This window comes from Conger conger, chromosome 9 (assembly GCF_963514075.1).
Source record: "Conger conger chromosome 9, fConCon1.1, whole genome shotgun sequence".
Taxonomy (NCBI): Eukaryota; Metazoa; Chordata; class Actinopteri; order Anguilliformes; family Congridae; genus Conger; species Conger conger.
Window position 1 is genome coordinate 49,756,288 of NC_083768.1, and position 23,297 is coordinate 49,779,584.

At 40.1% G+C, this 23,297-nt stretch overlaps 1 protein-coding gene across 1 annotated transcript; it reads right to left on the reverse strand.

Moving 5' to 3' along the window:
* Window positions 1–6,965, reverse strand: cibar1 (CBY1 interacting BAR domain containing 1). Its single transcript, XM_061255424.1, is given in 8 exon segments — window positions 1–258; window positions 946–1,065; window positions 3,074–3,187; window positions 3,623–3,727; window positions 4,102–4,242; window positions 4,892–4,960; window positions 6,166–6,400; window positions 6,721–6,965. Coding segments are annotated over 8 exon segments (927 nt in total). The 5' UTR covers window positions 6,750–6,965; the 3' UTR covers window positions 1–144.
* Window positions 6,966–23,297: the final 16,332 nt, after the last annotated feature.

The following is a 23,297-nucleotide window of genomic DNA, read 5'->3' on the forward strand; positions in this document are numbered from 1 at the left end:
TTTGGAAGAATATAATGTTTATTATGTGAATGTGCACCCAGAGATAAAACACTGTATGATATGCAGGAATACTAAATTATACACAGAATCAAATACAAACGGCTTCAAAATACATCCAGTGATTGGATTGAAATGCGGTCGGAATTAATCGTCGTCGTCTGTGACCTCTTCAAGATCATCATCATCTTCTTCCTCCTCCTCATCATCTTCATCATCATCATCGCCTCTGTTCCTCTGCTGGTTTGGGGTTATTGGTTGCTAAGGTAAAGCAGCAATTCATTAGGCACCGTATTCAAGACAATACTTGCAAACAGTAAGATGCTGAGTGAAAGCCAGTAAATAGTTGGCATTCCGATAAGTAACCATAAGGGCAATGAGCGAAGATCACTACATGAGAAAAGCCCTGGCATCTCTTTGGTCTTTTAAGGGCCTGGTTGTGTGGGACTTGGGACTATGGAACTTTCTGTGACACAGTGCAAAGGAAGAGTTTTGAACTATGCATTAGACAGGAACATAGGCCTGTAATACTGAAGTTTTCTGTTTTTGTTCATCGGAGCCATTTTCGTCTGCAGAAATGTATTAACAATTGGTTGTCATTTGAAATATATATTTTAAAGTAATGTTCTTCGCATGAATATTATCATTTTATGTAGAAACATATTGGAGAACGAAATACATGTTCAAGCCGATTATAAAACGTCCTACGGATGGTAGAGATGAGCTTCTCCCTCTTCACTGTAAAGAGCTATGTGATACCGATAAACCATAAATCCAGTCAATTATTATTACGTTTGATCTTTTTTGTCCAAATGCAATAAATCTAATCAACTAACACTGGATTTCAGACTTTTGAAGTCAGTGAAATCACAACTTTAGCCTTGAGATAGCCGACGTGGAATCTGGAAAAGGTTTCATTTGGTGGTAAGGTGTCCACATTTATCTTACCTGCAAGGTCCCTGATTTACTCAGGGTTGAACCAGTCCGATTCAGTGATGTTTTGGAATTAGCACGAACTATTTCTAACCGAGACTGGTAGTCAGGGGGATGCAGCCAGCTCCTGAATACCTGCCAAAACAGTATGAAGGGCTATACTCTCCCACAGCAAAACCCTACAACAAATCCTCTCACTTTCAAACAAATACTGAAGTTAAGAGAGAGACAGATTATTGTTTGTGTGTGTGTGCCTGTGTGTATGTGTCTGTGTAAAAGGATGAAGCAATCTTATGCTCATAAGAGATTTTCTAATTGACATAAAAAATATACTGCCTCTTCTAGAAAATTCCATGGCCTACCCCTGTACTGTATGTTTAAACTACTAGACTTCATGTATTGAAAGCATTGCTACCGGCATGGTAACTTTCACTAATCACTAATTTAATTAAATAACTAATTTCACTGGATAGAAAGTGGCATGAGAGGTCAACATACTGTTGTAACGGATTAATAAGTCCCTAGACTTACAGCAGCAATTCCCCCAGTCTCCCCACAGCCGTATATGAGTTCACCCTATGTCACAGTGTTTTAGAAGAAATCTCCATTTTAAAAATAAACAAAAAAGAATCCTTTAAAAACAGAATCTTTTAAAAATGCACCGCCAGACCAATTTCAAAGCTCGAAGGCCCTGCGAGAACATGCATGATTATTCCGCAGCCAGTTTATCACAGGTTCTGCAGCAAGTGCCGGGGTTTGTGCCATTTCAAAAGGGATCAATCTCCCACGGTTTTCATCTCTGTTTGTGTTAGACAATTCATCTGTCAATAACCCAGAGGGCTCAGAATGAATGACAGTCCATTTAAAACTAAAATGACCGTGGGAGACCAATCAATACTAAAAAAAAAGACACAACCCCCCAGCACCATGCTAGAAGAGCTCACATTCATCACCTTGAGTAGAACACAGAAGGACTGTATACATCAGGGCCACAGCCTCTTGATCTTGGAGGTGCTGTGTGCCCGGTGGTTTTCAGCTATGGGTCAACTTTAAAGGGATAGTAGTTCACATTTTCACATGTACATTTTTAAATATAAATCATTTCAGATTTAGTGTATGTATGTTATCAGCCAAGACAGGTGCTTACAGGAAATTTCTGACAACCTGCTGGTTTTAGAAGGGCTGGTATTGGGGCAATGTAAACTCCAAAGCACCCTGTTCAACAAAGGTAAACCTCTAGAGCTCTAAAGTTGCCTCAAAGTGTTTATATTGCCTGGTTATTCTTCAAAAAATTATTTTCAGTTCGAACCAATTCCTATAGACCACAGTGCTCAGTGGCTCTTTGCCTATTGTTTAGCCTATGTCTCTGTTTTTTTCTTATTTCTCAGCCTCATAATGGCTTCCTTGATTTTCATTGACACAACTGTGAATCTGCCTAGAATCAAAATGAGATACTGAGAGCTTTCTTATACCTGCACTAAGGAAGCGATTCAATAGACCTGACTAATCAGAAACAGCCGAGAACCCAATGGTCCAATTACTTTTGGACCCCTAAAATGGAGACAATGGATAAAAAGGGATGCAATTCCTTCACGCATCACCCGATATGGATGTAAATAGACTCAAATGAAAGATGACAGTGGACACTTTAACCTCATTTGGGGTTAAAACTCAAAATCAAATGTGCAGGAGCACAGAGCCACATACTTCCGGACTGCACTGTAGCTGGCAAATATGCTGCTTCGTGAAATATGCCCTTTGATCTTTGAACATGAACAAACCTTTGAAGCTTTGAATTCACACCATTTGAAATATAATAGCAGAAGTGGTATTTCTCACAAACCAGCTATCTAATATAGTAACTGGTGAATTTTCTACTGTACACCTAAAACCACAATAATGTGTTTGATATAACCCTTACAAATTTATATAATCTTGAAAAGTTGATTAGAAGTAGCAGATAAACCGCCGAGGTAGAAACTGCTGTTCAGGAATTGAAATATCTTCAATTACACATTACAATTATTTGACCAGAAGTTATCAGAAGGCACCAAATCCATGACCAGAGTGTTGCTTGTCAGATGTATACAGCCCAGAGGTTCAGAGCACATGCCGGCCGATCCTTACAGTAGCTAGCGCTTACCTCCAAGTCCTGCTCCTCATCCACGTTCTGTATGTGCTGGAAAGCATTGGTGTAAACCTCCAAAGCTTTCGCATGGAATGTCATCTCAACAGTCACAAATTCGCCAAAGATTTTCTGCGAACCAGTCATACCACAGACAACAGAACAATAAGGTTTTCTTAGAAGCAGGACTCTAAATTTAGTTTAACTTAAAAAGAAAATGCGTAACCATTTGGAATCAATGGTTATAAAACAGACAATTTATAAATACTTGCCTAAATTATCAAAGACTACTTTTTGTTTTTTATACTTTTGCACACTATCGAACATCATTCATTTTTATCCATTATATAGATAAAATATACTTTGAATATGTATAATAGTACTAAAAAACACATTGAAGTTCTATTATACATATTTATTATTATAAATATGTATAATGAAACCAAAAATAACATATTTTACAGCACATTAGTTGCAGATTCATGAATACTTAAGCTTCAAGCTCCAATACACAATGAAACAATACACAAATTGCCAGCTGCAAGCTCCAGAAACGAGAGCATATACCTTGATGTCCCTTATTTTCTGCTTCTCAAACTCATCGATGGTCTCCTCCAGCTGCCGAGTAGTGCGTGTGGCATCCATTGTGGCCCTCTGAAGTTCACTTTCGGCCTTTCACATGAAAACAGCAGTATGCATTACACAGCACCTTACAAATTCAGAGCAGTATCATATTAATTATTATATCATTCGGAAGATATTTGTTATTTTTATAAAATGTCATGTACAGATACAAACATGTGGAAGAACAACACTACACACAGTAGCTACATCACCATTGCTGTATATTCTCAGGAACCCACCTGAGACTGAGACACATGGTTAAGGAGCTTATTTTAAAACAATTGACAACACATCATCATAACATATGTTAATGCTTTTAATATACTGACAGTTACTGCTCTAGTGATGACATGGTTCTGGTTTTAATCATATATACCAAGAAATGAAAGGCTGTGAAAGATCAGAACCTTTTTCTAGCTGACAGTGTGAAGGTGTGTCAGTGTGGAGGAGGATTAGGATACGATGATCTGGCGGTCCGAGGGGTTCCTCTGCCTCATCCTGTCTAGCTGCTGCATTTGTTTGGCCTCCCGGTTCCTTGCTAACTGTGTGGCTTTAAGGTCCTCCTGCAAACCACACAAATTACACATACACTACTACAATAAATTCACTGAACAGACACGCTCACCTAGAGTGACTTAAAAGTGGAGGACATCATTGCTACAATCAAGAAAACAAAAGCGCAATAGCACCAAAAATGGACAGAAGGCTATTTTATAAGCTATCCGTATATATAAAATTAGGCAAACAAACTATTGTATGGAAATCAGAAGGTAAATAATAGGGATGCGTGATAATAACAGGGTTGTACTGGTGATAATATCTTAGAATTAGCTTACTGGTATTAGCCAATAAACTAAGATTATGACTGATTTCATGGGCTGACATGATGATTCAACATATGTCTATGCCAGAGATTTTTTTTCTGCTGATTCTGCAAACTAAGTGTAACGGTCAAGCGCAGAAAGTAGATCATAATATTAATCATCTGAACATATTTTGATAGTTTTTTTTTTTTTTTTTTTTACCAGCTCACAGGCAAAGCCTTAATTTTGTAATGCGAAACAAATGCTGCTCACATATGACCAATAGAGATAGACTTCGCAATGGCCAAAAGCTCTTTCATGATCTCTCCCTCCATGGCAAAAAAACATGGACGGAAGCGTATACAAGGATATTGTATGTTCGAAGTCGCTTAATGCATAAACTACTTACCCTTTTCAATTTCACAATGGTTCCATAGCTTTTCAAAGGTTCTATGACTTTCGCTTCAAGCCTTTCCACCTGTGATGGAAATTCATGTGGATCAATGAACTGCTTCTAAAAATGTGCTAATTGCAAGTACAATGTACACATTAGAATAATTGGCTTCATCCCTTAGTCAGATAGACTTGAAAAGTAGCCTATAAAGAACTTGGTTGGCTAATGAATGACACTGCCATTCAACGACAACTCCAAGAGGTTGCACCACAGCACCTCTTGGATCTTTCTCGTTTTCTGTGTGTCGCTAAGACAATTATGAGAGAGAGAATTCCTGAAAGCTTCAGCTTCATATTTCGTTTTCCCAGTGGAGTCATTTAAATTAAAAATTTGTGGCACGAAATGTGATATTTAGAGGTCCATAACTTTGGGAAAAAAAGTAATAAATCTTTGTACGTTAGTATGAAGGGATAATTTTGTATGTATAATTTAAATCACCTCAGAAAGTTTTGAATATATTTGGCCAGAGAAATGCACTTTTCTGGCTCCATAATCATTCCATCCATCCATCCATCCATCATCTTAACCCGCTTATCCTGAACAGGGTCGCAGGGGGGCTGGAGCCTATCCCAGCATACATTGGGCGAAAGGCAGGAATAAACCCTGGACAGGTCGCCAGTCCATCGCAGGGCACACACACCATTCACTCACACACTCATACCTATGGGCAATTTAGACTCTCCAATCAGCCTAACCTGCATGTCTTTGGACTGTGGGAGGAAACCGGAGTACCCGGAGGAAACCCACGCAGACACGGGGAGAACATGCAAACTCCACACAGAGAGGCCCCGGCCGACGGGGATTCGAACCCAGGACCTCCTTGCTGTGAGGCGGCAGTGCTACCCACTGCGCCATCCGTGCCGCCCCATAATCATTCCATATCTCATAATTATCTAACACACAATTTAAAAAAATCCAAGAGGTGCTGTGGTGCAACCTCCTGGAGTTGTCATGGAATGGTCCGACATTTCATTTACTAGCTCATATGCCACTGAGTATTACAGTAGATTGCTTGTTGTACAAATCCTGGAATACATAACTGCATTCTACGTAAAAAAGAAAAAATTGACCAAAATGAGACAATAGTAACTTTCCAAGCTCACTCTCACATTGATTCTAAAGGTTAAATGATACTACATCAAGATCACTTTCAATGGGCGTTCAACGTTTCAACAATTTTATGAATCGATTTGCATCATCATTTTTGTTCGCTCCTAATGGATACAAACCTCTGCTTGACGATAATCCTGAACTTTGGAAAGTTGGTCAGCAAAGTGCTTCAAGCCGTTCTTCAAATGTGGCGTTTCCGTGTCTGCATACATGCTGATTTCTCTCACAAGCAGATCCGCTTTGTCCCGAAGTCGTGCAGTTTTGCGCACATAGGCAGCGAACATTTGGCACAGCTCTCCGAAGTGCTTCTCCACATTGGTGACGTTGTCCTGAATCTGCCTCGTTTGGCTGTCTCTGAGTACATGAACCATGTATTAGCAAGCATTCATATTTTGACGAATTAACAGAATAAGTTATTATATTAACTTTGGTTATCGGTTTGGTTGCCTCGATTGTCAGCTAGCAACACTCAATCGTGAGGCGACACGATTAGATGTTGTCTAGCTATGTAGCTACGATAGCTAGTAATATAGGAATGTTCCTGATTTAGTGAAGAGGGTGAGATTAAGAATTTGCTTTGGTTTGTATCTTGCAAGTAACACTGCATCTCATCACAACTTTAGTCTAGCTGGCTAATTTACACTGTCGTACCTAGGACAGTTAACCTAACTTACCTTGCCCTTGCATCAGGAGCGCGGAGCATGATTGAAAAGCGTGGCTTCGAGAAAGGGTAAATACTTAATAACACTGTATGTATGGTTATAAGTATAGCAATACATCAACTGTATTTGTTTAATTGATGTTGAGTGAATGTTAGAGATTTTCCTCCCGCTGCCTGTCGTTGCAAGCGTAATACGCCGTTTCCATGGAATTTGCAGGAGTGTACAATCGTCACTTCCGTCTGGTGAGACGAGAAAACAACGAAGAGGATTGTGGGATAAGATGGCTAGTGGACTGTAAGCAAACATCAGTCGATGAATAATCCTATAATGTCTCTTAACACATTACCTGTGAGATTTTCCAAAACATTAAGCGTTATTATGACGTACTTAGCCTAAAGAATCTTACTATGCCATCTTAGAACTATTTCTTGGTCTTAACAGTGTATAAAAGTATAAAATACATGAAAATGACAGGATAAAAAATTAGGACCCTTTCCTACAAATGAATAGAGAGAGTGAGGGTGGTTATAAAATGCATCATCGTAGTACAATTATGGGAAGGGGACAAAGCAACACCCAGGACCCTAACTTCATGCTGAATGAGCTTTTGAAGTTTGGCAACTCCATGTCTCTGAAGTTAGAGTTGAGGTACAGAAGAAATCATAAATGTACACACAGACATGCAAAGACATCTTTCATGTGAATTTTACTATGAAAGAAACAGAATTGCACACTTGAAAATGTAATGCTCCAAAATCAAAGCTTGAATCCAACAATAAAGTTGAGTGTGCCACATTGGATTCAACAAACCCTCCTCCCAAACTAAATGACCATGAATCACCACCTGTTCTTAAATCAGTGCGCGTGCATGAGAATTGTAAATTAGCATCCTGAAGATTCATTTATAAAAAAGGCATCAGACCCCCAAGCACTCCTTCTATGGACGGTACTATAGGTGGGTTCCATCATTGCTCAATGGGATCACCAAAAACTAGGGACAGTCTACCACAGAATGCTGTTGGCACCTGATTGGGTAGAATGTGTTTATGGTGAACAGATAACAAACCAGATAAATAAATCTTGCATGAAGTCCAATGAGCAGCAACTAGATTTAGCTGATTTTTAGTTGGTGTTAATTACGAATAAACTTTTAAAATAATTTATTTTTTGTTTTTGTATAAAGGTGAGGCTACTTCTATCTGTGATCCTGAAGGCCTTCCAGGCTTATGGAGACAGCGTGAAGCTGAAACGGCCGCCAAACATTGGAGAAGCCCACTATTTGATGCCAAAGTATAGAGGACTGGGGTGTGGGTGTGTGAGAGAGAGTGTGTGTGTGAGAGGGAGAGTGTATGTGTGTGCATGCGTGTGTGTGTGAGAGAGAGTGTGTCTGTGTGTGTGCGTGTGTGCATGTGTGTCGAGGCTGGGGGGAGGGGGACTGGGGGACTGGCACTGGAGGGATTCTGAAAGAATAATCACCCAAGGGGGAAGCTGGGAAGGTTTCTTATTAAAATAAACTGGGAAACCCATGAGCACCTGGGGATTTCCCACTTTGTATTGATTTAATTGCTTCTGAGATCTTCATTAGAGAGAGAGACCCCTTGAGGTAATCTTTAAATTGAGAGGATTATACTGGTGGAAGTCATTTTCTGATTCGGGTGGAAAAGAATTGTCCATGGATCTTTGGTCAAAAATTGAATCCTATTAGAAAATAATTTTTAAAAGTTCTCTTTATAATACACTGAGGAAAATGAAATGGAGGCAAATTCAGGGTGAACCAGTTATCAGTGTAGGCAATGGAATTGCTATTTTTGGTGAATGTAAGCCTTTCTGCCATAATTATTGTTTTTAGCCTGCCTTCTAATCTTGTTTAATCTGAATATTTCCATTTGGGAGGAAGATAAATAGTGGTGTCCAGGAATGATTCATATCCAGCTCCCAAACACAGAACCATACATATGATACACCCAGGCTTCACGCTTCACTTGAGACCTCTTGGAAGGTACATCTACTCTTGGGTGTTGCTGTCATCCATCCAAAATGAGCAGTTTGCAAAACAAAGACTTCTGATCTCACTTCTGATAGCCATTATGTATTCTCACCATTGCCACACCTCCAGAAAATAATATCTGTTGAATCATTGGTTTACAATAAGTTACCTGAATTGGCATTAGCTAGTGTAATTGCTAACTAGCTCACTAGTTGAACAGAAGTTGAACAGCTTTATTTATGTATTTGTATTAATTCATTAGATAATGGCAATTCCTATTGAAAAAAAAAGTCAATGTTAAGAAGGTTAAGAAATAATAAGTATATCATATGGTTTATTTGTGTAAAATATTAATGTAACTAATACATTAGAATAGTATAATAGTTTGTTGTTTGCAAATATACTAGTGCATATGCCACTGTTGCCAGAGACTATCGATGCTTTGTAATGGTGCAGAAAGGCACAAGGACATAGTACCTTGGCTAGTATCTTCCCTGTTTCCCTGATTCTTAGGTCTTGGCTCTGGGTGGGTGGAAAGGAGGCAGAATTGAAAGGGAGGTCGCTAAAATGTACTGTTCAAACAAATGGTTATTTGTTGCATTTATTTTCCACAAATTGTCCTTCCATGAATGACAAGGTCAAGCTAATGGCAAGAAACTAAGCCCAACGAAAATGGCTTTTAAAAAATACAAATATGCCAAGAATGTTAAAAAATGATTGATGGTCACCCCCTGCCTTGTATGAAAGCTGAATACATGCTTATGTAAGCAAATCTGAACAAGCTAAATTTCCATTATACCGAGTTTGTAACGACAGGAACTATGGTTAGTGTTCTCAGTAATGGCACACTTCTTTTACTGAACATGTTGTATGTAGCAAGCATAAAGTAAAAAATAATATTTAAAATAAGATATTAGCATCTTTTAATGATTTGTTGTTATAATTACATTTCAATTTGACTGACGGAAATTGAATAGAACATGCTGGCAAGTTAACATACAGATGGCATATTGTATGCATAAGCATAATGTTCATAAACATATGTACTACAACATGTCACAACTTTCAAGAAAATCTGAGAGAGCTGTTGCTAAAAGGCTGTTGATTTTTTATTTATTTTGTTTGTACCTCAAGTGATTCAAACGCAAGCTCACCGCCAGCTTGAAGTGTAGGGGCTGTTTTCGGAGCTTGTCTCTGTAGATAAATAAAGTCCCATTAGACTGTGTGTAATGGGAACCCAGTACACATGGCCCCTTTGTTTAGCACTTTTATTCATTCTGTCATTTTGCCAAAAACAGAATTTGTGATCATTGAAATTAATGGGGATTCACTCCTCCGTTTCAAACGCATGAATGTCACCAGCTGCTGTGTCTGTGCCGTCATGGAAAATGTCCAAAAACCTTAATTATCATGCTTAATCATCCGTGGAATTGAAGTGGGGTATATTCCACTGTAGCAGATTGTCTGTGTGAAACATGGTCATTGAATTTAGCTTTATTTGGAATCGCATGTAAGGGCTTTTTTTTGTCTTTGCTTATTTACATGACAGAGATCCATTATGCTTGAGACAAAGTGCTCTGACCTTTGATTAAATCTTCAATCGACAAATAATCCTGCATATATGGTTGATTTACTCCAGGAAAGCGATGCACACAGGCTAGGCATTCAGTATGTAATGCCACAGTCCATGATATGTTGCAAGAAATATGACTTTGTGATAGAAATCTGAATTTTGGGGTCAACATGGGGTGTTTCCTCTGCCACTGAATGCTCAGTTGAAGGTGGTTGCAATCACAACACAAAGCTCATCTTTGAATGAACGTCATGCAGACTGAATAGGTTATTCAACAATATTCATTTGCTCTTCATAAAATTAGTAAAAACAGCTGCTGTGGAGCCATACATTTTAGATTTCCCATCACAAACATGCAAATAATTCTTATTTGAATGTAGAAATGTAAATAAAACTGCAAAAGAAACAGACATAAATACATGCATTTTAACCAGATAGATTAATACATCAGACAGAAAGAATCACAATTATTATTGTAAACATTAAAAAAAGAATAGAACCACAAGGGAAATTGGTGGTGTTCCCAGCTCCTTGCAGTGTAAGAAAAATGATGGCTGCTAGGACTCTAGCTGTTTTGACAAATGTTTTGTTATTAGCAAATTGTGTGCATGTTTTGTGGAGGATTAGAAACTCAGGTCACAGTTAAAATGCAGGATTGCTGGTTGCAGTTCCAGAATGTTCTTTTTCGTTCTCTGCAGAAGGTTTTTTAGTGTAATAATTGTTCTTTATTTATTTATGTAATTACACATACTTTCCACTTGGTGGCAATCTCTCTCCATCTCCATGCCTACACATACAGACTATGTATATTAAGTACAGTAAAAATAAATGAGAATTAAGGTTGTATTTTCTCTTTGTTTCCTTTAGCTTCATTATATTATTTTTATAAATATCAGAACCTTCTCTTTCAGGAAATGTCGGTGAGAAAATGTAAGAAAAATTGTGAAGCCAACTGTGGCTGGCTTTGTTTTATGGTAGCATGGAAGTTGCGGCCAATAGGGGGCAGTCTTCTCTCTGGACCAGTTGGGAGCACATTCTTCCATGCAATGATAGGGGCTGTGAAACTGAGGTGCTGACTCATTGTCCTGTTTATTTCTGCAAACAGTGATACTCCCCTGGGTTATGAATAAATTCAGAATCCGATCAATAAGTGCAATTGGATATAAAAATAGTAACAGAAAATAGTTTTAAAAAATGGCCGCAGTGCACCACCCAAGGTTGCTGTTAATACTTGGCAGTAGTGCAGTAATTCATCTCTCTATGCTGAGACATACCATCCCATCTTTCAGAGGAATTAAAGCTGCTATATGTATTCCAAACCATTATAAAGCATTATGTGTAAAATTGAACAGAAGCCATGTTCATGCAAATGACGACGCAGTGTTCCCAGCCTCTGCAGTCGCGAATGTTTACAGAGAGAGGGATTGACTAATGACTAGTAAACACGGCCTCCTGACCCGACTGCGTCGACTGGAGTCCGCGTTCGTTTCCGGATTTGCTCTTTGGCTTTGTTTGTCTCGGTGGCAAATTTATTCTCGGGGAGCGGCGTCTTTCTGCTGGGGACGGTGCCTCGCTTCTTTAAGAACAGATGGTGTTTTTATAAAAAAAAAAGAAAGAAAGAAAAAAAGACACCAATTAGCAAGAAGTGGGTAGCATACACGCAGCTCTCTGGGCTTTGTGCACAGTAGCCTTCTGCACTGCGGTGACAGGTTATGTCAGAGGGATGCGCTCCCGTCGGACAGATTGGTGGTGACATATGTCAGAAGCTGGGGATTTTGTGTGAGCCGCGTGAGGGGGTACTCTCGTCTCGGAGCGCCGTCTTCCTCGCCTCAAGGTGAGGGGCCCTCGTCGGCGCTCCCCCCTGCCCCGGTAACAGCTCCAGCCCGCCAGTCTCTCGCTGTCTCTGTGATTACGTCCGCAGTCGAGTCTATCAGTCTGTCACATTAAGTGCAGTACGACTCCTCCGTTAATTAATCTCAGCGTAGGTCCTCAGCCGACTGACCCCGCTTTTTGAAGGTTCGTTATGCTTCGGAGTGAGTCCTGTCTGACCGAAGTCTGAAAACAGACTCGCGAGCGGGAGAAAAAAGGAGAGCGGAAGCTCCCTGCTAAGGAGGACCATGAAAGCTATGGAAATATGCTGGCATCGTGCCAAGCTTCAGCTTGTTTGTCTTTTTTTCCCTTCAAAAAATGAAACAATGTTCAGTTTGCAAAGACTGTTCTGCCAGCATTTCGTGTATGTCTTTGCTTGGCAATAAGCCATAGAGAATCGGCTGATACTTTTGGACCATGACAGGTCTGTTAACCTTCATCCCCATAGGGCAAACTTATTGATGAATTGGCCAGTCGTCAATATCTAAAATCCTTTATTATATTTTGTCTAAAAATAAAATTACATTTTCTGCATTTATTGTAACTATAAGAATATAACCTAAATAAAATGGTGGAGATAGAATAGATTTTCGGTGAGTACCATCTTTCAGTGCATGTCATTTTGGATTCTGGTTATAATGAAAGCAAAATAGATTTGCTTTGGCTGGGTCTTGTAAATATATAAATCTATTAATTGTAATTTACATTTTGAAATGCCATTTTAGAACAGAAAATTGGATCCACATATCCCAGTAATGCGAAAATATATTAAACCAAAAAAACACATAGTGCTTTCTCTCAGGGGTGTCTCCCAGAATGCACTGGTGGACAACAGAACAGTGCTGTATCTAAGACTGAATCAAATCAATACTTTATTCTGGGCTGGCCACTAAAGAATATCAAAAGTTGAGTTTTAGGTAAAAACATCAGTCAAGAAATCAATAGCTTTCTTCTGTGCACAATTTTTATTCTGTAATTAATTTGGAGACACCACACCAAACACATGCCCATGAAGGCAAAATGAAGTCACTATGCGTGGGTTGCAGTCCCTATTTGTGTTTTTTTTAACCTAAGAATATTCCTTTGGCGAAGGCATGTGAATTCAGGCTTTATAACTTCAAACCAGTATGTGTGCCTTGGACGTTTTTTTCTTCTTTTTTTCTGGATGTGCTTGACTTCTTTCATGGTTTGTTTTTCTACACATTAACCTTGGATTGAAAGAGCACCTCACTAAATAGTTCCACTTACCTCTACTACTTAAAGGGCTTGCCGATGAAAAGAAAAACAAATCCCTTTTATACTACCACAAGATATGAATCTTAGGACCTGGGGTTGTATTCATTTGTACTGCATTGCTGTTTGCTGTCAAAAATATACATACGTACACATGTAGCAAGTACACAAGTGTAACCGCGCACACACCAATCACATACAGCATTGTTTTAAGGCTAACTACATTTGATTAAATCCAGCACTTGCAGTTACCAATCAACAGAGAAGCTCAACAGGTTTTTAGTCATTACTGTGACTGAGCAAAACCTCCCAAGCTACCTAGCCCAGAATGCACTGCAGTACTTCTGCCCTCTCTGTACAATGCAGAAGGATTGAACCCCAGCTCTGACACGAGAAAGATTTTCTCATATTGAAGAAGCCGTGTCTGAAAGCTTCTCAGCCGAGCGTGGCGAGACACACCTTTGTTTACTGTCATCACTAGTCCTTCTCTCCTGTCACAGAGCTCTGTGTCTCTAGTAGCAGCAGGAACTCAGTGGGAAATGCTAAAAGCACAATCTCCCGGGGCCATCTCGAAGAGGCTGAGAAATAATGAGGATCGCTGTAGCGTGGGGTACGGTTCCAGGTAGAGCCCACCGTTCCCGGTCCCTCCACACCACTCCACAAATCCAATGAGACCACTGCCAGCTTGAGCTCTCTGACGCCGGCGGACTGGGACCTGCGGTTATGTGACAGAGATGCCAGCGTTCGCCGCGATTGTTCCAGAGGAACATCATCATTTCACTCTAGTGGGACTGCATTGTGCCGCACACGTACTGTACATTTAAGGCCACATTACATTTGCTCTACATTTAACATCCATTGCATTGTTCCTTATCTTGATTATATATAACAATAATGATGATCTTGTTGTTATTATTTATCTGATACTTTTATCCAAAGCAACTTATAGCTGATTAGGCTATGCTGGGGACAGTCCCAAGGGTTAAGGGCCTTGCTCAAGGACCTAATGGCAGTGCAGATCTTATATATCTATGTCTACACGAGGGCTTGAACCTCCAACCTTCCGAGTCCCAGTAATGTACCTTTGCCACTAGGCTACAGGCGGCTCCTTATACTACATAGTAGTACTGTTTTTACACTGGGTAAAAAAAAACATCTTTTCAAACATAGTTGTGAGTGCAAAAATGAATTTTTAAATACATACTTTTAATTTACTGAACTGTACTTCCGTTTATTCGTAATCCAGGACTATTCAAGTTCAGGACTTTTGCTGATTGAATCCAGACCAAGAATATCTATAATGAAAATCACTTCATTTGTTTTTACAACTAAAGACTATTCTGCTCATTGCTCACCTACTTTAGGCTGCAAAGAATTCCTGTTTACAGTATGTCAGAAATGGTTACGGCGAGTTTCCTGATTGGTTTAGTGAATTGGACTGAATGAGATGGACTGTATAGTTAAATTGTTTACTCTACTGCCATTTTACAATAAAGTATTTCCTTTTTTAAAGACTGCCTGGCAACAGTACAACATGGCACAGCTCACATGTTGAATATTTGTGTCTTTGCCAGCTCAATTTGAACAGACCAAACTGCATGCAAACTCCTTAACAGGTTTCTGCTAATTACTGTTTAGAAAAACGATATGGATTTCAAGCCAATTTGGTACATTAGTACCAACCACCAAAGGTTTGTTTTTCTTAATAAAGAATTCATATTTGAAGTTAACTTGCAATTGTTATCTTCTGCCAATGTGTTTGCTTGCTTTTCGCATGTTTATCTTAATGCATTTTCAGAGGACAGAATGTTGCCAGACAGCCATGGCACAAACACAAGCTGTTGAGAGCGTTTTTAATGCATGATACCCCCTCTCTATGTAAAAGACTGCCCCCGTCAGCCCACAGTATCTATCGTCTCCCAGAAAGAGAGAACGAGATTGGACGCCGTCCAGCTTACCTCAGAAATCATTCTGTCTAATTGAGGACGACCTCAAACGACAGAAGCACAACAGTTTAGAGCAGATATTTACGAGCGATGCAGATAACGAAATAGAGAGAGCGCGAGAGAGACGAAGTAAAAAGGAAGAAACTTTTTTCATACTTCAGAAATAACTCCTCGTTTTCATCAATATGCAAATTCTCAAAATCGGCAGGAGCACGAGAGCAGTTCCCTGAAGTGCTTTCATTAGAAGCTGTTACCATAATTGATTCCCAGCTCCGCGATAAAAGGCGATCGGCCACTTTCAAAGGTTCTGGCCTCCTCCGACTCAGGGGAACTCGCGGACCAACTTCAATCATAAATCATAGCAAGTCGCTGATTCAATGGATTGTGTCCCCTCCCCGGGGAATAGCGCTATAGTAATTCTGTCACTGACGTCTAAATCATAGGCCTGATAGCCAAGAGTGGACGAAATGTACCTCGTCCTTCGTGGACTCAGCCGCGCCGTATAGCGTGTCCGTCTCGATGCTAACACCTTCAGTCGCACGCCAACAAACATTATTTAATAATGCAGTTTGTGCTTCATCCTCACCAACCAACCCCTTTTGTTAAAAATGTATATTTCATTTAAACAGGACATTGAATAACATGGACAGTTATTTGATGGGACGCTAATAACATCCTATTGATTTCAGGGACGAGAGGCTATTAAATGTTTCTTAAAGTTGCATAGGGCAAACTGCCCATCGAATCCATTTATCTTCGTGCGAGTTGTTGTGTATGCAGTGCTCAGTCTGACCTTTTGCAAGGAGCAGGCAGCTTTGTAGCTGGCGCAGGCAGTCTGTAGGGGCTGGTTGACCAGAGGAGTCGCTACTGCGTGACGAGTACCATGCTGACTGACGCTTTCTTACCCTCCTCTAATTTTATGCCCAATATAATTTTATTGCTGGGTGTGCCACCCTAGTGGCTCACAGTTCTTGGGGTTCGGTAAAAAGATGTTTAGTAGAAGGAGCAGTGCACTTAGCCAACCCTCTATGGATCTTCTGCCCATTAAAATAAAAATGACATTTGAATTAAAGCTGGGATAGGCGATCTTTGGGCGCAAGCAGAATATGGACAGAGGAAGAAAGAATTTGAATGTATACAGCGGTAAAAAACCAACCCCCTCTTCTTCTTCACCCAGACTGGTTCGACGCTGCTATGGCCAGTCAGCCTCTCGGGGGCACGCACCACAATTTTGATAGGCAGGTAAGCTTGCCTCCTTGCCTCATTGGATGTTAGCTACAGGGAGTGATGAAAAACAGAAAAAAAAGTCCCTGAAAATCTGTCCTGGGAGAGTCATAGATATCAGATTTCCAAATAATACCCCAAAAACCCCAGCTTTAAGGGATATAGTATCTTCAATGATGCTTAGTTCCATCAGATGTCATCATTAAAGATTCTGTATTTGCAATGTCCTTTTCAGCACCTTTATGTGTCTATCACAAGCTGCATAGGCTTTGGTTACATTACTAAACACATTTTTGTCTTATGAAATCTCTCATTTTTCCTTGCGTGAGAACTATTAAACTACAAAACCACTGTTCATAGACAGGCTCTTAGATTCTAATGTTTTCTTTCAGCTCCTTTGGATGGAGCAGAATGTTAACTTGCCAAGGCAGCTTTAACAGATGCTTTTGTCCAAGACCACTTATATTACCTCCATATAATGCGTTTCCCCTTTTAAACAGTTCCAGGTGCCCAGTCTCCTCCACACTGCGGCCTCTAAACTCTAATCCAGTGCTTTATTCTCAAACACATAATGGCTTTCTGCACACATTTTAAAATGAATTTCAAGCCCCGAGCCCTTTGTGCACCTCTAAAAAACACGGCAAAGTTTCACTCGATTTTCTCAAGCAAATCGGGTAGAGCGGGTGTGGGTGGGGGGCTAGAGGGAGTTGCTTTGAACCTCATTCTTTTTTTTCCTCCTCCTAATTAAAATCTTCAAGTCTCAATACCAACACCCAAACACCTTGGAGGACGGAGAGGGAATTCATGATGTATCGCTGCCTCGCAAAATAAAATGTATTCATTGCCTCCACCAGCCATAACCCAGATGGCCAGAAAATTGGCTTTGTGTAGAGATGTGGATTCAAGCATGAATATTAATATGAGGCAGATGTAAACGCATATTAATATCCTCTCACTTTGCTCGGTCTGAAATGATAATGTCATCCACTTTGGAGGGGAGAAGGGGCTGTGCTCGCTGGAGCGGTTCACCTGGTATGTGGTCGCGGACGGCGGCTGTGTGTTGTCTTTTTCCGCTGTGCCTGCGTGGAGCACTCTGCCTCTGTCCCTGCTCTCAGTACCCTGCAGGCACTGCTGCAGCTCATGGCTGAGGGCTCTTTGCCACAGAAATGCACAGCACGTTTCTGTCTATGTTTATCATGCATTTAATAATACGCAGGACTCCATCCTATTTGCCCCAGGCAACAAAACATACATATTAGCATTAAATATTTAATTATTAGTATTATTATTTATTTGCTTACCACACACCCACACACATCCAGGGCAACCTGCACAGCCTATGTTCACATATTCTCCATTTACACAGGATATAATTGAATACTAATGGGACAGAGATGAAAAGGACAGGGCAGTAAATGCAACTGAAAATATGCAGATTTTGTGGGATAATGGATGTGAGGGGTGAGTGCTGAGTGATTTCCACAAAGCAGGATTACTGAGTTAACTGCATTCAGTTCCTCCCAAATCTGGAACATGGACCGCAGTGAAAAGAGCTGTTCCGGGTTTTACTCCCGTCATCCAGCTAACTCAGTTCTGTTATGTGAAACAGGCGGAAACAGGGCCCTGATCTTTAGCTGGTTTGCAGAATTTGTGGGGGGCAAATGTGTAAACTGCAGTTATCATGAAAATTGTGGCTGTAGTCAGGGACATTTTCACAGTTTTCAAGAAATTATGACCTACAATTTTGGAAAACAGAGATTAGAGATTTGGCACTCAGGAATCGTCAAGCAGCATGTTTAATTACTACATAGAGTTTTGCTATTTCATCTCAAATTTAAGATGTTGACTCACTTGATGATATGTTGTTTATACCAGATGCACATGATAAATGTATCATATTTTAGTAACATCAGCCTTCATTTATGACTGTGTGTTGCTGCTCACTGATTTATAAATGTTGATCTGTTGTGTTATTTATGCATATATGGGTGTAAACCATGTGATGCCTCACAGATAAAACTGTTCCTTTTAAAGCTTATATTTAATAATTGGTCAGGTTTCATAACTGAATCCACTCCACTCCTTTCTTACAACTGAAAAAGGTAAACACATACACGCGCACGATACACACTATACGTATATATAAAATGCAGTCTATAATTATTTGGACAGTGACACAGTGTTCTTTTATTATAAATAAAACTATGAATATGAGGTTCATTTGCTGACTGTCAGCTTTGATTTGAAGGTGCTTACTTCCATATTGGGTGATCTGTGTGGGAATTACAGCCCTTTTTTTAGATGTGTCCAGGACTACCATAAAGAGAGGACTAGACCGGCATAACACGATGCAAACCACTGATAAGCCTCAAGAACACAACGACCAGGTTAGAGTTTGCTAAAATAAAAGTATTTACATACTGTTCAGTAGTTTTATGGATAGATGAAATGAGTATTAACCACTACCAAGGTAATGGAAAGAGGAAAGTGTGGAAAGAAAGGAACTGCTCATGATTCAAAGCACCCCCCTCATCTGTGAAACATGGTATAGAGGTAGTATTATGGCTTGATCATGTATGCCAGTGGAACTGGCTCACTTGTCTTCACTGATGATGTGACTGCTGACAGCAGCAGCAGGATGAATTCTGAAGTGTACCGCAACATCTGCTCAGATCCAACCAAATGCCTCAAAATTAAATGGACAGCGATTCACCTTGCAGCGGGACAATGACCCCAAACATACTGCAAAAGCAACCAAGCAGTTCTTAAGGGCAAGGAAGTGGAATCTTCTTGACTGGCCAAGTCAATCACCTGTCCTAAATCCAATTGAACATGCGTTTCACTTGCTGGAGACGAGACTGAAGGCAAAAAGCCCCAGAAACAAATAGGAACTGAAGATGGCTACAGTACATGCTTGGCTGAGCATTATCAGGGAAGATAGATACACTGTGTAATATCTATGGGTCACATACTTCAGGCAATCATCAAATGATAAGATTTGGAGCCAACTACTAAATATGAGGACATTATTTAGGGCTCTTAAATGGGGCCTATGTATAAAAGGGGCTGTCATTCCAACACGGATAACCCAATATGGATGAAGATCAAATCAAATTAAAGATGGCAGTCTGCTTTAATTTCATATTAAGCCACATATTCATAGTTTTACTTCAAATCCAATGTGCTGGAGTACAGAGCCAAAATAACAAAAACTGTATCACTGTCCAAATACTAATGCACAGCACAGCATATAATTACATGTCATGTGATATATAGTATATAGTATATATACATGATAAGGGCTATATATCATTATATTTATTTTGGCATTTGAGTTCATTGTCTACAGTCACTAATGTGGATCTTTGCTCAGAGGAACATACCAGGTGCACCATGAAGGCCGAATAGTAGCATTTTGAACTCATAATATGCTTGCCGAGTTTAACAGCAGCAACTACGGGCCTTTTCTCTCTCGGGGATCTGCCGCCATCTCCTCATTACCTGCGTTGCACCATGGTGTAAAAGAGCAATTAAAGAGAAGACCACAGCTGGCAGGGACTGAAAACAGCTTCTGACTCTAAATTCACAGACGAATACAAGTGTCCTTGCAAGGGATTTTATCTGTGTTCTAATCGTGTGAATAGTATCTTGCTTGTTTTTCTTGAAAATGCCTCAAAGATGCCTCCATTTTAAGATACGTAATTGCCATATTGTCAGCTTTCATTGTTCATAAAGTATGCGACTTTGTGTTGTTGCAAATACATGAAACCTGGACAGTAAGACGGGTGCAATATGTGTGCTTATCTGGGAATGGCTGCATCATATCTGAATTCTGAGATGCTTACAGCTTGCTTTAAACATAATAAAAGTTCCTTTCCCTTAAAAGATGAGAAAACAGTCTTGAGCAGTGCCCCTGCCAAAGCACTTGGAGAGCTAGACAATTCATTTGTTTACTGCCACAAGATGGCAGTAGTGCACCCCTCTCGTCACAGCCTCACCAACCGTCTGTTTCCTGTGATCAAGAATCAGACCAATCCTGATTTTGAAGTTCAGAAGCTATGTTAAAAATCGTGATGGGAGTGAATAAAATGTTTCTGTCTGGTACCATTAAAAAGGCACATAGCATGAATAGCATGTCAGATTTTACCTTTGAAACACCCAGTTTAACTTCTCTCTCAGGCTTGTTTGAAGAGTTTGACGTGAACATCCCTGCGGTATAAACTCTAGCCACTATATTGATGAAGTCACTTACTTTCTCATCCAATGCTGCTTGACAGGTGATTCCGACTCATATTGGCTTGAACCCCTTGTAGCTCCTACCTCCTGCCTGACTGAAGGCTGGGGACCTGAACTTAGCAGTAATGCGGGTGCCCTGGATTAGATTCCTGGTCAAGATGCAATCACAGACCTCCCTCTCCGAGGTCACTGGTAATCGCTCATTCTATCACATGACGCGAGATTAAAATTGCGACGTACAGAGATGGTCAACATATTATCCTCGGTTCAGCGTTACTCTGGGGTTGATTGAGCTGGTGACGGACAATGTGAAACGTGTGTGCGTGCATTGGAGAGTGCACGTGTGTGCGTGAGTGTGTGGACGTTATAGAGGGCCTGTTCTTCCGTTATTGAATCGGCACCATAAAATACAACGCGCTGTAGAGTTCCTCAGCTGGAAGAAACCACTCTTTGGAACAGGGTGCCAATATGGAAAATTAAAGGCAGTTAATAAAAACCAGTGCTAAATCAAGGACCATAAAAGTTATAGGGTTATATTAAAATGGGGCCGTAGCAGCCTCAACACAGTGGGACTGAATTATCATGTTAATTTAATTCCCATCCTCAAATGAACCAGAAGGCACAATAAAGGTCAATTAACCAACTACCTCCCCATTTCCATTTCAGTTTTACTGCAGCATCTAAATCACGGTTCTGCAAGACTCCACCAGCAGACGCTCAGCACCCTGCTGAGAGCAGCTCCACTCGGATCCAAAAGGCCCCTGGCAGTCGTTGCACGCCGCCTAGGTTACCATTTAATCTGTCCGCATTTCTCTCTCACACACTCCCTCTATCTCTTGCTCACTCTCTCCGTCTCTTCTCCCTGCTTACATTTTCAGTCTGTATTGATCTATATCCTTCTCTCACTCTGACGTGCAGGCTTTTAGCACATCCACCCATTCTTCCCTCTAACCGTCGACTCAACCTTTGTCTCTTTCATTCAGTTAGTCTGAACTCCGGCGGCTAATTTGCAAATGCACAGAAGTAAATGAACCCCCTTGTGCCTTAGCTGAGTGTGAAGACAGTTTGAGTAATTGATGTGTGTGTTGAAGGTCCATGCACCAGTCTTTGAGGTAGATTGGAAAATGTGCTGTAACTTTTCGCCGCTATCTGGACTATTCACATAACAATATTGAACAGAAAAAACACATTATTTCAATTTTCCTGACCCATCATCTACTAAGCAGTATTTATACAGGGTTATGTTCTGGACACAGGTGGGCTGAAGGTATTGTTTTGTAACAACACACATATTAGGCATAATAAATGCAATGTATTATTAAAATTGCTATTAAAAAACTGACCATAGTATATGCTGCAATGTCGAAGTGGCTTCTACAGAGCTATTACCTGTTACTATACTGTAGCCAATCAGTAATCACATACTGTACACCCTGAGTTCTTTCATAGATTTATTGCTACTAAATCAATTTCAGTCCACTTCTTTCTACATTTTGGTGCTGGAATTCTAAACAAACGTTTTACAGAATTGGGTTGTTTGTGATTTCCCAAATCAAATGCTTATGTATTTATTTTTGCATGCAAATAGCATTGCTACATTATTCATTCACATTTCCAAACATAACAGATTTGCAAAATTGCCTAAATGTGAAAACATTATTTCAGCTTCCAAAAGGAAATAAACTGGTGGCTCTGTTGTTATTCCAAAGAGACATTGTTTAGTCATTTTCATGGTTATGTCCAGGGACACGATAATTATTATTCATTAATAATGGTGATTAGCATCTCAGGATTCCAAAGCGCTTTTCTGTGACGAGTGAGAATTTGCGTGAATTCCCACCAATGGTTACTATCCGCCTGGGTGATGCACAGCAGCCATTTTGCACAGCCAGAGTGCTCTCTACCTACCAGCCGATGCAGAGAGGGCATGAATAACAAATCGATGTGGGGATTGATTAAATTAGCAGATTAAGCTGAGCTGTAAATTTCTCCAGAATGGCAAGAAACCCTCTAAACTTAAACCCTACACTTAAACCTTACACCATTCATTTCCCTCTCAGTCCAACTTAATTGGCTCTATGCTCAATAATTTGTGTAGTGAGTTTGAATAGTTCAAAATTACATTCGATTCATATACTATAAGTGTGAACAAACCTGTGGATGGGTTTATCAAAGAAGGTCAGGAATGAGTTGTTTTGCCCCACAAGCTTTGAGCTGGACACACACCACAGCATGAAATCACTATACACAGCACCTGCCTCTCTATTCTGTTTACTGTTTGGAAGGCTTCACGTTAACTTCAGCTGTTCTACTAATGTGAGTGTCTACCCACGCCCACCTCGTTGCAGAATGTTAAAGCACACATTCAGTTTCTGCATGATACAGTTTTTTAAAATATGCATGTGCAGTTCCTCTTGTAAATTGTTTCTTAGTCCCAGTGTATCTAACACACAGCTGGACACTGTCTTGATAAATTACATGACTGAATGGGCTAGTGACCCACATTTTATAATGTGACTCT